The sequence below is a fragment of the Pristiophorus japonicus genome, chromosome 1 (genome assembly GCF_044704955.1).
Source record: "Pristiophorus japonicus isolate sPriJap1 chromosome 1, sPriJap1.hap1, whole genome shotgun sequence".
NCBI lineage: Eukaryota > Metazoa > Chordata > Chondrichthyes > Pristiophoridae > Pristiophorus > Pristiophorus japonicus.
In genome coordinates, this window is record NC_091977.1 from 513,756,838 (window position 1) to 513,770,768 (window position 13,931).

The window sequence follows — 13,931 nt, forward strand, 5'->3', positions numbered from 1 at the left end:
TGACAGTCATTTTCCAACATTCCATAGACTCTGGATCAGTTCCTATGGAGTGGAGGGTAGCCAATGTAACCCCACTTTTTAAGAAAGGAGGGAGAGAGAAAACAGGGAATTATAGACCGGTCAGCCTGACATCGGTAATGGGTAAAATGATGGAATCAATTATTAAGGATGTCATAGCAGCGCATTTGGAAAGAGGTGACATGATAGGTCCAAGTCAGCATGGATTTGTGAAAGGGAAATCATGCTTGACAAATCTTCTGGAATTTTTTGAGGATGTTTCCAGTAGAGTGGACAAGGGAGAACCAGTTGATGTGGTGTATTTGGACTTTCAGAAGGCTTTCGACAAGGTCCCACACAAGAGATTAATGTGCAAAGTTAAAGCACATGGGATTGGGGGTAGTGTGCTGATGTGGATTGAGAACTGGTTGGCAGACAGGAAGCAAAGAATAGGAGTAAATGGGTACTTTTCAGAATGGCAGGCGGTGACTAGTGGGGTACCGCAAGGTTCTGTGCTGGGGCCCCAGCTGTTTACATTGTACATTAATGATTTAGACGAGGGGATTAAATGTAGTATCTCCAAATTTGCGGATGACACTAAGTTGGGTGGCAGTGTAAGCTGCGAGGAGGATGCTATGAGGCTGCAGAGTGACTTGGATAGGTTAGGTGAGTGGGTAAAATGATGGAATCAATTATTAAGGATGTCATAGCAGTGCATTTGGAAAGAGGTGACATGATAGGTCCAAGTCAGCATGGATTTGTGAAAGGGAAATCATGCTTGACAAATCTTCTGGAATTTTTTGAGGATGTTTCCAGTAGAGTGGATAAGGGAGAACCAGTTGATGTGGTATATTTGGACTTTCAGAAGGCGTTCGACAAGGTCCCACACAAGAGATTGATGTGCAAAGTTAGAGCACATGGGATTGGGGGTAGTGTACTGACATGGATTGAGAACTGGTTGTCAGACAGGAAGCAAAGAGTAGGAGTAAATGGGTACTTTTCAGAATGGCAGGCAGTGACTAGTGGGGTACCGCAAGGTTCTGTGCTGGGGCCCCAGCTGTTTACACTGTACATTAATGATTTAGATGAGGGGATTAAATGTAGTATCTCCAAATTTGCGGATGACACTAAGTTGGGTGGCAGTGTGAGCTGCGAGGAGGATGCTGTGAGGCTGCAGAGCGACTTGGATAGGTTAGGTGAGTGGGCAAATGCATGGCAGATGAAGTATAATGTGGATAAATGTGAGGTTATCCACTTTGGTGGTAAAAACAGAGAGACAGACTATTATCTGAATGGTGACAGATTAGGAAAAGGGGAGGTGCAAAGAGACCTGGGTGTCATGGTACATCAGTCATTGAAGGTTGGCATGCAGGTGCAGCAGGCGGTTAAGAAAGCAAATGGCATGTTGGCCTTCATAGCAAGGGGATTTGAGTACAGGGGCAGGGAGGTGTTGCTACAGTTGTACAGGGCATTGGTGAGGCCACACCTGGAGTATTGTGTACAGTTTTGGTCTCCTAACCTGAGGAAGGACATTCTTGCTATTGAGGGAGTGCAGCGAAGGTTCACCAGACTGATTCCCGGGATGGCGGGACTGACCTATCAAGAAAGACTGGATCAACTGGGCTTGTATTCACTGGAGTTCAGAAGAATGAGAGGGGACCTCATAGAAACATATAAAATTCTGACGGGGTTAGACAGGTTAGATGCAGGAAGAATGTTCCCAATGTTGGGGAAGTCCAGAACCAGGGGTCACAGTCTAAGGATAAGGGGTAAGCCATTTAGGACCGAGATGCGGAGGAACTTCTTCACCCAGAGAGTGGTGAACCTGTGGAATTCTCTACCACAGAAAGTTGTTGAGGCCAATTCACTAAATATATTCAAAAAGGAGTTAGATGAGGTCCTTACTGCTAGGGGGATCAAGGGGTATGGCGAGAAAGCAGGAATGGGGTACTGAAGTTGAATGTTCAGCCATGAACTCATTGAATGGCGGTGCAGGCTAGAAGGGCCGAATGGCCTACTCCTGCACCTATTTTCTATGTTTCTATGTTTCTAAATGCATGGCAGATGAAGTATAATGTGGATAAATGTGAGGTTATCCACTTTGGTGGTAAAAACAGAGAGACAGACTATTATCTGAATGGTGACAGATTAGGAAAAGAGGAGGTGCAACGAGACCTGGGTGTCATGGTACATCAGTCATTGAAGGTTGGCATGCAGGTACAGCAGGCGGTTAAGAAAGCAAATGGCATGTTGGCCTTCATAGCGAGGGAATTTGAGTACAGGGGCAGGGAGGTGTTACTACAGTTGTACAGGGCCTTGGTGAGGCCACACCTGGAGTATTGTGTAGAGTTTTGGTCTCCTAACTTGAGGAAGGACATTCTTGCTATTGAGGGAGTGCAGCGAAGGTTCACCAGACTGATTCCCGGGATGGCGGGACTGACATATCAAGAAAGACTGGATCAACTGGGCTTGTATTCACTGGCTTTCAGAAGAATGAGAGAAACGCTTGAAATTCTGACGGGTTTAGACAGGTTAGATGCAGGAAGAACGTTCCCAATGTTGGGGAAGCCCAGAACCAGGGGTCACAGTCTAAGGATAAGGGGTAAGCCATTTAGGACCGAGATGAGGAGAAACTTCTTCACCCAGAGAGTGGTGAACCTGTGGAATTCTCTACCACAGAAAGTTGTTGAGGCCAATTCACTAAATATATTCAAAAAGGAGTTAGATGTAGTCCTTACTACTCGGGGGATCAAGGGGTATGGCGAGAAAGCAGGAATGGGGTGCTGAAGTTGCATGTTCAGCCATGAACTCATTGAATGGCGGTGCAGGCTCGAAGGGCCGAATGACCTAATCCTGCACCTATTTTCTATGTTTCTATGACCTCCGGCTCCTCGCCGACCTCCGGGCTTCCCGCTGCCGAGTGCTTTACTCCCCTGCGCCCCGCTTGGTGTCCCGCTCTCTGGCTGCGTTTAAACTATGGTTCTACCTATTCCTTTCCACAAACCAGATGTTAACGTGTCGTATGATTGACGGGTCAAAAAACCACTAACTGGTGAATCTCTGTTCCTGTCTGGAGCTTTCCAAGCCAATCAGTGCGGGGAGAGGCGGTGCTTATCGGGGGCGGAGGGTGGGGGGGGATGTTTTTATTCATGTTAATATTTAATTTATTGTTATTGAAGCAGTCTCAGATTAGAAACCTTTTAATTTCAATATGTTTCGTGTATAACTTGTGATGGAGGCGGTTTAGCTGATGGACTCCCAGGGGTCCGTGGACCCCAGTTTGAGAAGCCCTGCTCTAAACTGCCTGGCACTTTGCCAGCTTTGGATAGAGACTAAACATCACTTGCTCAATCATATGCTGCCAACTTTAACTGAGAACGAGACAATGATTTATTTTGCTTTTGGTTTACCTTCTGCTGTAAGCGACTGATCCCCGAGGCCAAATCAAACATCTGTTCCTCCACCTTCACAACGAGGGCACTCTTGTCCCATTCTGGCAACAGAGCAATCTGTGAGAAAACCAATAAATAAAGCCATCTTAGCCATTGAGTCAGTAAATAGGATTTTAGTTTCCATAATTTATTTTAGTAACTATCTAATGCGCGTAATGCAAACCCAAGAGACAAAGAAAGAAATGCAAGACATCCTTTACAACCAGTTTCGAAATATGCTGCTCAATCTTAATTTGATTTTTCCTTCAGTTTAGTTCCACACAACGGCTGTAAATAACAGTTAAGTTCCATATGATTTCCCTGGATCCCTGAGCTGGCCGATCTCAGCCAGGACAGCGGTTGGGAATTGTACAACCGGTGTCCCCAGGAAAATCAGGGCTCTCCTTCCAGATCACAATCCAGTCACCCCTGCTGCTAAATGTGCATGTTAACCTCACGGATGGGATACCCCCTGCGCTTCAATAGCTTGCTAATGTTCACTGTTTCGGTTCACGCATGATGGTTGGATACTTGGGTGGAATAATAGATGCTTGCTGACATGCAGAGAAATGTATCGTAGCACTCAGGAAAGCAGGCCAGAAAATTGGAAAACGAAAAACAAAATAATTCGATTTCAGAAATGTAACATTAATAACATTATTATGATTTAAAACAATTAAATTGCAGCATTTATCTGATTACTATATTTCCACAAGGTTAAATTTGCAATGCAGAACGGGAATCAAACCTGATTGACGAACAGCATTGGGTCTCACATTCCAACTGCTTAGAGCTAGATAATATGGGTGTAAGTTCCATTGTTGAAGTTCAGGTATGAAAGAAAGACATGGATTTACATAGCACCTTTTATGACCTCAAGACATCCGAAAGCGCTTCATAGCCAATTAAGTATTTTTGAAGCTTAGTCACTGTCGTAATGTAGGAAATGCGGCAGCCAATTTGTGCACAGCAAGCTCCCACAAACAGCAATGATACAAATATCTGTTTTAGTGATGTTGATTGAGGGATAAATATTGGCCAGGACACCAGGGATAACTCCCCAGCTCTTCCCGAAAATGGCGTCATAGGATCTTTTGCATCCACCTGAGAGGGCAGACGGGGCCTCAGTTAAATATCTCATCCGAAAGGCGGCACCTCTGATAATGCAGCTCTGCATCAGTAGTGTCACCCTAGAAGTTTGTGCTCAAGTTCGTAAAGTGGGACTTAAACCCACAACCTTCTGACTCAGAGACGAGGTTGCTACCACTGAGCCACAGCTGAAGTGCTGTACTACTATCAGACAGCCATTAACCCATATATTTTGGAACAATTTTGCTATATTGAGACAGTATATAAAAAAACTGCGTACAGTTTTGGTCTCTGTATTTAAGGAAGGATATACTGGCATTGGAGGCTATTCAGAGAAGGTTCACCAGGTTGATTCCGGAGATGAGGGGGTTAACTTATGAGGATAGGTTGAGCAGGTTGGGCCTATACTCATTGGAGTTCAGAAGAATGAGAGGTCATCTTATTGAAACTTATAAGATAATGAGGGGGCTCGACAAGGTGGATGCAGAGAAGATATTTCCACTCATAGGGGAAACTAAAAGTAGGGGACATAGTCTCAGAATAACGGGCCACCCATTTAAAACTGAGATGAGGAGAAATTTCTTCTCTGAGGGTTGTAAATCTGTGGCATTCTCTGCTCCAGAGAGCTGTGGAGGCTGGGTCATTGAATATATTTAAGGCAGAGATAAACAGATTTTTGAACGATGAGGGAATAAAGGGTTATGAGGAGCGGGCAGGGAAGTGGAGCTGAGTCCATGAACAGATCAGTCATGATCTTATTGAATGGCGGAGCAGGCTCGAGGGGTCGTATGGCCTACCCCTGCTCCTATTTCTTATGTTCTTATTAAGAAGGAGCATAGACTTTCGTGATTGCTGCAAGGTTCATTCCATAGGATTGCAGCATTGAAAAATAACCAAGTGTTTCAAGAATGGACCACACTGTTTTCCAATAATAAACTCCTAACTGGCTACCAATCATTTGAATTACAACACTAGCACCTGAGTATTTTCAAGTTAGGTGGACTGAATGAAATGTGAAACAAACTTAATGCCTACTTTACATTTTCCTCATGTGTTGGCAGGAGAATTCCCACAGCTGCAAAAAACAATCTTGGTAATTGTAAATGTTACGTCAAGTTGAGTTCAATTATTCTAGTAAAAAGTTGAAAGTTCAAGCACATAGAGGTACAAGATGAATCTGCATTAGCAAATCTCTTGCTGAGAGCTCTTCAAGCTGTTTGCATTCAACATCCGAGAACACGAGGACTCCAGCTGTTCCACATTAACTGATTTCAGCATTTAAGAAATTTATTCCTAGTGGAAATTGCTGCTCCTCTTGTCATTCCCGGAGAACATCTGTCTTCATTTAACACAAAAACCCTTATGGACTGACGCATATGGTCCAATCTATCGATAGCATTTACTGCCCCTTCTGCAATAGCATTGTGAGTGCAAGTTTTCCAGAGTAATTATCTATTTTTTGTAATCCTGCAAGCTTTTTTGTTTGACACAACATGGTTTACAGTAATTGCAATGGATAAACTAGTCACTGAAATATTAATTAAAAAAAACAATAAGTTTCAAATCTCATTAAGCAATGTTTTACAAGAGACATTAAACAATTTGCAAAGACGCCCACGCATTTAATTCAGCATCTAGTCATTAAAGTTTACTTTGTATGTGGAGATTGGGTCTATTACTGGATCTACCATGAATTCCTTCCCTATCTCTGTAATCTCCTCCAGCCCCATAACCACCCCCCTCCTCCCCGGAGATATCTGCGCTCCTCTAATTCTGCCCTCTTGAGCATCCCTGATTATAATCGCTTAACCATTAGTGCCTGTGCCTTCTGTTGCCTCGGCCTTAAGCTCTGGAATTCCCTGCCTAAACCTCTCTGCCTCTCTTTCCTCCTTCAAGACACTCTTTAAAACCTACCTCTTTGACCAAGCTTTTGGTCACCTGCGCTAATTTCTCCTTATGCGGCTCGGTGTCAAATTTTTTGTCTCATAATACTCCTGTGAAGCGCCTGGAGTCGTCTCACTACATTAAAGGCACTATATAAATACAAGTTGTTGTTGTTGTGTTGTCTGCCTTAAATTGGTCATCGCAGTATCTTAAGTGCTTCTGTGTTAAAAGCACAGCAGAAACTTTCAATCTTGTTGTTGCTCTTACATATAAATTAGCTCCAGAAACACGTAAAGCCCTGCAAGTTTCATTGTTAGCATTGTGTCAAACAAAGAATTCTGCTATAATTATATTGCATTCCCATAGAAACAGTTTGGGGTCTATGATTACCAGTGTCTACATCTAAATTGTGTTGCTAGCTTTAGTTTCATGGGAAGAGATAGCAGAGGCCTGACGACACATATTTAATAATTCATTAGAAAAAGGTGTGGTGCCAGAGGACTGGTGGATAGCTAACGTAATACCTATATTTAAGAAGGGGGCTAGAAAATGTCCAGGGAATTATAGAGCAGTCAGCTTAACATTGGTGGCAGGAAATGTAATGGAATCCCTAATAAAGGAGAAAATAGAAGAACATCTAGAAACTAAAAGTATAATAACAAATAGTCAGCATGGATTTCAAAAGGGAAAGTTTTGCTTGACCAACATTGAATTTTTTGAAGAGAGATTAAACAATGGTAATGCAGTAGATGTAATTTAACTAGATTTTTCAAATGGCCTTCGATAAGGTACCCCATAATAGACTGATGAACAAGGTCAGAGAATGCGGAGTCAGGGGACAAGTAGCAGAACGGATAGCTAGCTGGCTTCAAGACAGAAAGCAGAGAGTAGGGGTAAAAGGCAGCTATTCACAGTGGCAGAAGGTGGGTTGTGTTTCACACGGATCAGTGCTGGGACCACCGTTCTTCACAATTTATATTAACGATTTAGACTTTGGAATCAAAAACACAATTTCTAAATTTGTGGATAATACCATTTGGGGGGGGGATAGTCAATACTGAGGAGGACTGCAACCAATTAAAGGAGGACATTAATAACTTTGCAGAATGGGCATATAATTGGCAAATGATGTTCAACACAGATAAATGTGAGGTAGGAAGAATAGGGAGGTCACTTAGTACTTGGAGGGAATGAGTCTAGGTGGGGTAGAGGAACAACGGGATCTCGGAGTACAAATACACAAATCACTAAAAGTTGTGACACTGGTTAGCAAGGCCATAAAAAAAGCAAACCAAGCACTAGAGTTTATTTCTAGAGAGAATTAAAAAGTAGGGAAGTTATGCCAAACCTGTATTGAACTTTGGTTAGACCACACTTGGAGTACTGTGTACAGTTCTGGTCGCCATATTATAAAAGGGATACAGAGGCACTGGAGATGGTGCAGAGAAGATTTACAGGGCTGATACCAGAAATGCGAGGCTATACATATCAGTAAAAGGATGAACAGGCTGGGTCACTTTCCTCTTGAAAAAAGAAGGCTGAGGGGTGACCTAATAGAGGTCTTTAAAATTCTGAAAGGTTTGATAAGAGTGGATGCAGAGAGAATGTTTCCACTTATGGGGAAGAGCTTAACTAGAGGCCATCAATATAAAATAGTCACCAAGAAATCCAATACAGAATTCAGAAGAAAATGATTTATCCAGAGAGTGGTGAGAATGTGGAACTTGCTACCACAGGGAGTGGTTGAAGCGAATAGTACAGATGCACTTAAGGGGAGGCTAGACATGCATATGAGGGAGAAGGGAATAGAGGGTTATACTGATAGATTTAGATGAGGAAAGACTCGGGAGGAGGCTCGAGTGGAGCATAAACGCCGGCATGGACTGGTTGGGATGAATGGCCTATTTCTGTTTTGTATATCCTATGTAATCCCATGAGCCCTCAAATATTTATTTCTGTGTGGTCTATTAAGGTACTGTCCACCCTAGCCAACCTTAAATATAGTCAGGGCTCAATAGGGAGTGGAAAAACCATCCTTGGATGAGATTGGACAGCTCTTCACATCTATGTAAAAAACAGAGAATATCTTTTACATTAAACATCCGACCTTGGAAATTGTGTCACAGCCTTTAATACATTCCTGGTTAAGGGTTACACTGCAAGGTATATAAATGCTATGCTGCAGTATCAATCTGCGTCTTTCACTGTGGCCATAAGATGTTTCATTTTATGTTGTGGCAATGCGATGGATACATGTATTGTGACAATATCTTGATCACCTGTATCAATACCTTGTGACAAGAAATGACAGCACTACAATATTTTGCAATATTTTACCCAGATTTTCTATATGTGTTATACATTCCGGTGTTTACATTGGTAGAAATCTTGCCTTGCCAACTGGTTCCCATAAACTCCATTTATTTAAACCTGCATTAAAACCGTCTGCTCTCTTAGGAAGCACTGGAACATGACACTGACGGGCAGAAACCCCAACTTTATTACTCTGTCGTGCATTTTGATCTGTGTTAAATGTGTCGACAGTGGATCTCATCCAAACTGAATGCAAGGCACCGACAACAGCGTGTTTAAATATCTCACCTTGTATTGCTTTGTACTGTTTTCTAATGCGGTAAAAAGATTATAGGGAGCTGGATCAAACCCTGTCAGGTTAAATGTCACCAAAATGGCTTCCAGGTTGTCGAGGTCAGACAGCAGGAGTCCTGTGCAGTCATCATCACAAGCTGGGGGGAAAAAAGTGGCAAACGTTGAAGACCAAAAACAAAGATTTGTTAAAATTCAAAAATCTGTTACAGCTATCACCTACTTCTGTGATGGCTTTGTCGCCTGATCATAAAAATGCTGGAGAAATCATCATCATCATCATCATAGGCAGTCCCTCGAAATCGAGGAAGACTTGCTTCCAGTCTAAAAGTGAGCTCTCAGGTGAGTGAACAGTCCAATGCGGGAATTACAGTCTCTGCCACAGGTGGGACAGACAGTGGTTGAAGGAAAGGGTGGGTGGAGAGTCTGGTTTGCCGCACGCTCCTTCCGCTGTCTGCGCTTGATTTCCGCATGCTCTCGGCGACGAAACTCGAGGTGCACAGCGCCCTCCCGGATGCTCTTCCTCCACTTTGGGCGATCTTGGGCCAGGGACTCCCAGGTGCCGGTGGGGATGTTGTACTTTATCAAGGAGGCTTTGAGGGTGTCCTTGAAACATTTCCTCGGTCCACCCGGGGCTTGCTTGTTGTGTCGGAGCTCCGAGTAGAGCGCTTGCTTAGGGAGTCTCATGCCGGGCATGCAGACGATGTGGTCCGCTCAACGGAGCTGGTCGAGTGTGATCAGTGCTTCAATGCTGGGGATGTTGGCCTGAGCAAGAACCCTGACATTGGTGCGTCTATCCTCCCAGTGGATTTTCAGGATCTTGCGGAGGCAGTGCTGGTGGTACTTCTCCAGCGCTTTGAGGTGGTGTCTGCTGTATGTCGTCCACTGTCTCTGAGCCGTATAGGAGGGCGGGTATCACTACTGCCCTGTAGACCATAAGCTTGGTGACAGAATTGAGGTCCTGGTCTTCAAACACTCTCTTCCTCAGGTGACCGAAGGCTGCGCTGGCACACTGGAGGTGGTGTTGGACCTGGCTGGAGAAATGGTTAGATGAGGAAAGACGGGAGGAGGCTCGAGTGGAGTATAAATGCCGACATGGACTAGTTGGACCGAATGGCCTGTTCCTGTGCCATATATCCTATGTAATCCACTCCCCCACTCTTTCTCCTTAGCCCTGCAAAATGTTTTCTTTTGTTTGGTTAATTGAACTAGATAGGGATAGAAGAACTAAGGGACATCAGTATAACATATCAACAAACAGAGAGTTTGGATCGATGCCGAACATATTTCTTTTCAAAGAGTCAGTGCCCTCTGGAAGAGATTACCAAAACATACTCAAAACTAGACAGGTTCCCGAGAGTCAAGAAAGGCTCCATTTATAGAAGACAGTTGAAGATCTGGCTCTGATTAATGATGGTCTTTGAGGATCAAAGAGAAGTAGCCCAGCATTTTGGGCTAAGGTTTGGCATTTATTTTTCTGCTTCTCCCAGGAGATTGCATGTTGTGGATGGGCGAGGTTGATGGTAGCCCATCTGTACGGCCATCTGTAGCACCTCTGCTGCTTCCATGGTTGAGATTGCATGGCTGATATGGAGATCGGGCAGAAAAGTGGAGTTGAGGTCGATGATTAGCCATGATCTTATTGAATGGCGGAGCAGGTTCGAGAGATCATATGGCCTACTCCTGCTCCTATTCCTTATGTGATTATGAACCATTGCAGCACTGTGGCCTTTTCAGTCTGAATGGCTAAATTCCACACTAGGTTATATTAATTTTTATAAAAAGGCCCGTGATCAAATTTTGTTTAAAAAAACACCCCACAGAGTTTAGTAGTGATTGAGAATAAGGCCAATGCAAGGCTTCATTTGTATGGTATCCCTTCTAAGGTTTTGCAAAGCGAATTTATACAAAGAATAGAAATTTTAAAAAGATATAGCTGTACATACATATGCATTCGCTTTCTACCAGTACGTGTTTGGGTTCACATTGATCGCAGAGACGACCGGTTACACCTGATTTGCAAATGCAATGGCCCATGAGAGAATCACAGTTACTGTGGACGGAGCCACTTGGGTTGCATTCACACCGCTGGCATCTACCGTCCGATACACGTGGGTTACCATAGTAACCGGGAGCACATCTAGAGACACAAAGTGGGAAGGAATAGAAAAGAGTCAATCGATGTTTTCAAGTATTGTTCGGTTTACAAAACTCTTGAGCAGAATGACACGCATGATAAAAAGAGTGAATTTATTTAACAAAAACCTACAAACTCTTCCTCTGCAAAATTTACATTTTACACCAACACCATAAAAAAAGTAATTGTTCTTGGTAGGTTCAGATTTGTCCATTAAATTATACCGCTAGATGGCATACACTTATTAATGCAGGACATTTTCATCTTAATATTGTATTCAGATTAATGCTGGTTTATAGAACAGATAAACCTGCCACCCAAAGATGGTACAGGCCTCCAAAACGTGTGGGAAAGCAGCAGCAATGATGGCGTGCTGTGTACTAATGAAACCAACCTTTCACAGTACTGTCCTTCATAGCCAGGCAGGCAGGAGTTACAGCGAAAATCATTCACACCTTCGGATACACATGTAGGGCTAAAGCTGGTGACAGAAAAGGTAAAGAAATGGACGCTGAGATAAAACCATTGATCAGTCACAACCTCACATATTTACAGGAGCCAGGAACCCTTGGTGAACTATTCAGACAAAAACTGCAAATAAAGCAGCTTGCTTGTAAATTAAATTTGGAAATGTGGACCTATTTATAGTCCACAATTGCACCAACTCATATTGAAAGCACATTATTCTGTATTTATTTATGGTATATTTACAAGAAAGACAGAAAGACTTGGATTTATATAGCGCCTTTTACGACCGCTGGATGTCTCAAAGTGCTTAAATCCAATGAAGTAATTTTGGAGTGTTGCTTGAGGGATAAATATTGGCCCAGGACACCGGGGATAACTCCCCTGCTCTTCTTCGAAATCGTGCCATGGGATCTTTTACATCCATCTGAGAGAGCAGACGGGCCCCCGGTTCAACATCTCATCCGTAAGACTGTACCTCCAAAGCACTGCACTGGAGTGTTAGCCTAGATTTATGTGCTCAAGTCCCTCGAGTGGAACTTGAATCCACAACCTTCACAAGGCGAGATTGGTACCCATTGAGCCATGGCTGATACTCAACTACAAGGGCAGTTGTTTACTTCCTTTGTACAGCATGATTATCTCTGCACTCGGAGCATGAAAACATTGGGGTAATTTTACCTATGGCCAATGGTGTAAAATGGACGATATCAATTTAGCTGCCAGTTATACAGCCCGCCCGCTTTTTCTCTTCATTAAAGTCAATCAGGCGGGGCGCATAATGGGCGATCAATTCCATGGCCCCCATTTTACAGTATACTCCAACAGCAAAATGACCCCCATTAAATTTAGAAAAGAGGTACAACCACCTCAACATCCTTTTCGTTATAAAAATTAAATGCATCCTGCAGCGGACCTGGGAACTGTTCAAAATAGACACTGAAAAGCTGAAATAACTCAATCGAGGTTATTTTTGGAAGTATTTGAGATGTTAGCTCTATACATACACTCCAAACCATCTCCCCCCTCCTCATCTTCATCAGCATAAAAATTAAAAAAGTGAAAAAATTAGCTTATTGTTCAAGCGAATTAGAAACCTAGAAACATAGAAAATAGGTGCAGGAGTAGGCCATTCGGCCCTTCGAGCCTACACCGCCATTCAATGAGTTCATGGCTGAACATGCAACTTCAGTACCCCCTTCTTGCTTTCTCGCCATACCCCTTGATCCCTCTAGTAGTAAGGACTACATCTAACTCCTTTTTGAATATATTTAGTGAATTGGCCGCAACAACTTTCTGTGGTAGGGAATTCCACAGGTTCACCACTCTCTGGGTGAAGAGGTTTCTCCTCATCTCGGTCCTAAATGGCTTACCCCTTATCCTCAGACTGTGACCCCTGATTTTTTACTTTTTTACTGAGCTACAAAAAACGGACAAATTCAGCTTTTGTTCTTTTCTAAAAGAAGTGTTTTTTAAAAACAGAGAGATGTGCATTTTCTAGAATCCCCTTAAACTTTCAGAATTTACCGAAGTAAAAAGCCTGCATCCATTTTTATTTTAACATGTTGACATGCTTACATCAACAAGGACCAACTTTACAGGGTAAATTCAGCATCATTAGCCAGGCTGTAGCAAGGCTCTGATACAGGAGTGCAGTCTCACCGATTCTGCTCTCGTATTAAACGGAGAGCACCAAGCTTAATGCCCCAACGCACCGTTTCGCTTTGAGATGCTGACTTTCTGGTACGGTTTAAATTTCACAGCCCTTTCCTCTTTATTTGCAATATATCCAATGATCTTGATGTTGTGTGCAGGAACACTAAGTGAAGTACCTGTACTCTTATGGAAAAACAAATCCTTTGAAAGCAACAGATGCCTGTGGTTATACATTACCTGCCAGAGTTGGACCGCGGACAGGCACAAAGTGAGCAGTCACCAATCGATCCATTTACGTTGCCGTAGTACCCTGAAGCACACAGTTCGCAGTGATCACCCACTGTGTTGTCTCGACAACCCTGGTTTACAGAAATAGAAAATCACAAGCAGATCATCCTCACTCAGCGGGGTGGCGGCTGGGGTAAGAATAATCCATTTAAATCAACTGAGCATGGTGTTAACCAGCCAAATCTATACATAAAGGGTCATCACCCCTCTGTCAAAGATTAGGTCCCTTGCTTTTTGTGGTATATATCAATGAGTTAGACTTGAATGTAGGGGATATGATTAAGAAGTTTGCAGATGATACAAAAATCGTCTGTGTGGTTGATAATGAAGAAGAAAGCTGTAGACTGCAGGAAGATATCGATGAACTGGTCAGGTGGGTA

At 43.2% G+C, this 13,931-nt stretch overlaps 1 protein-coding gene across 1 annotated transcript in view; it reads right to left on the reverse strand.

Moving 5' to 3' along the window:
- lama1 (laminin, alpha 1) overlaps nt 1-13,931 on the reverse strand; it is a 439,104-nt gene that overhangs the window by 123,165 nt on the left and 302,008 nt on the right. Inside the window, exons 30-34 of the mRNA XM_070895870.1 lie at nt 13,501-13,622; nt 11,537-11,623; nt 10,952-11,145; nt 9,003-9,145; nt 3,408-3,506 (exon numbers count right to left, since the gene is read on the reverse strand). Coding sequence (XP_070751971.1) covers nt 3,408-3,506; nt 9,003-9,145; nt 10,952-11,145; nt 11,537-11,623; nt 13,501-13,622 — 645 coding nt within the window. The remainder of the gene's footprint in view (nt 1-3,407; nt 3,507-9,002; nt 9,146-10,951; nt 11,146-11,536; nt 11,624-13,500; nt 13,623-13,931) is intronic.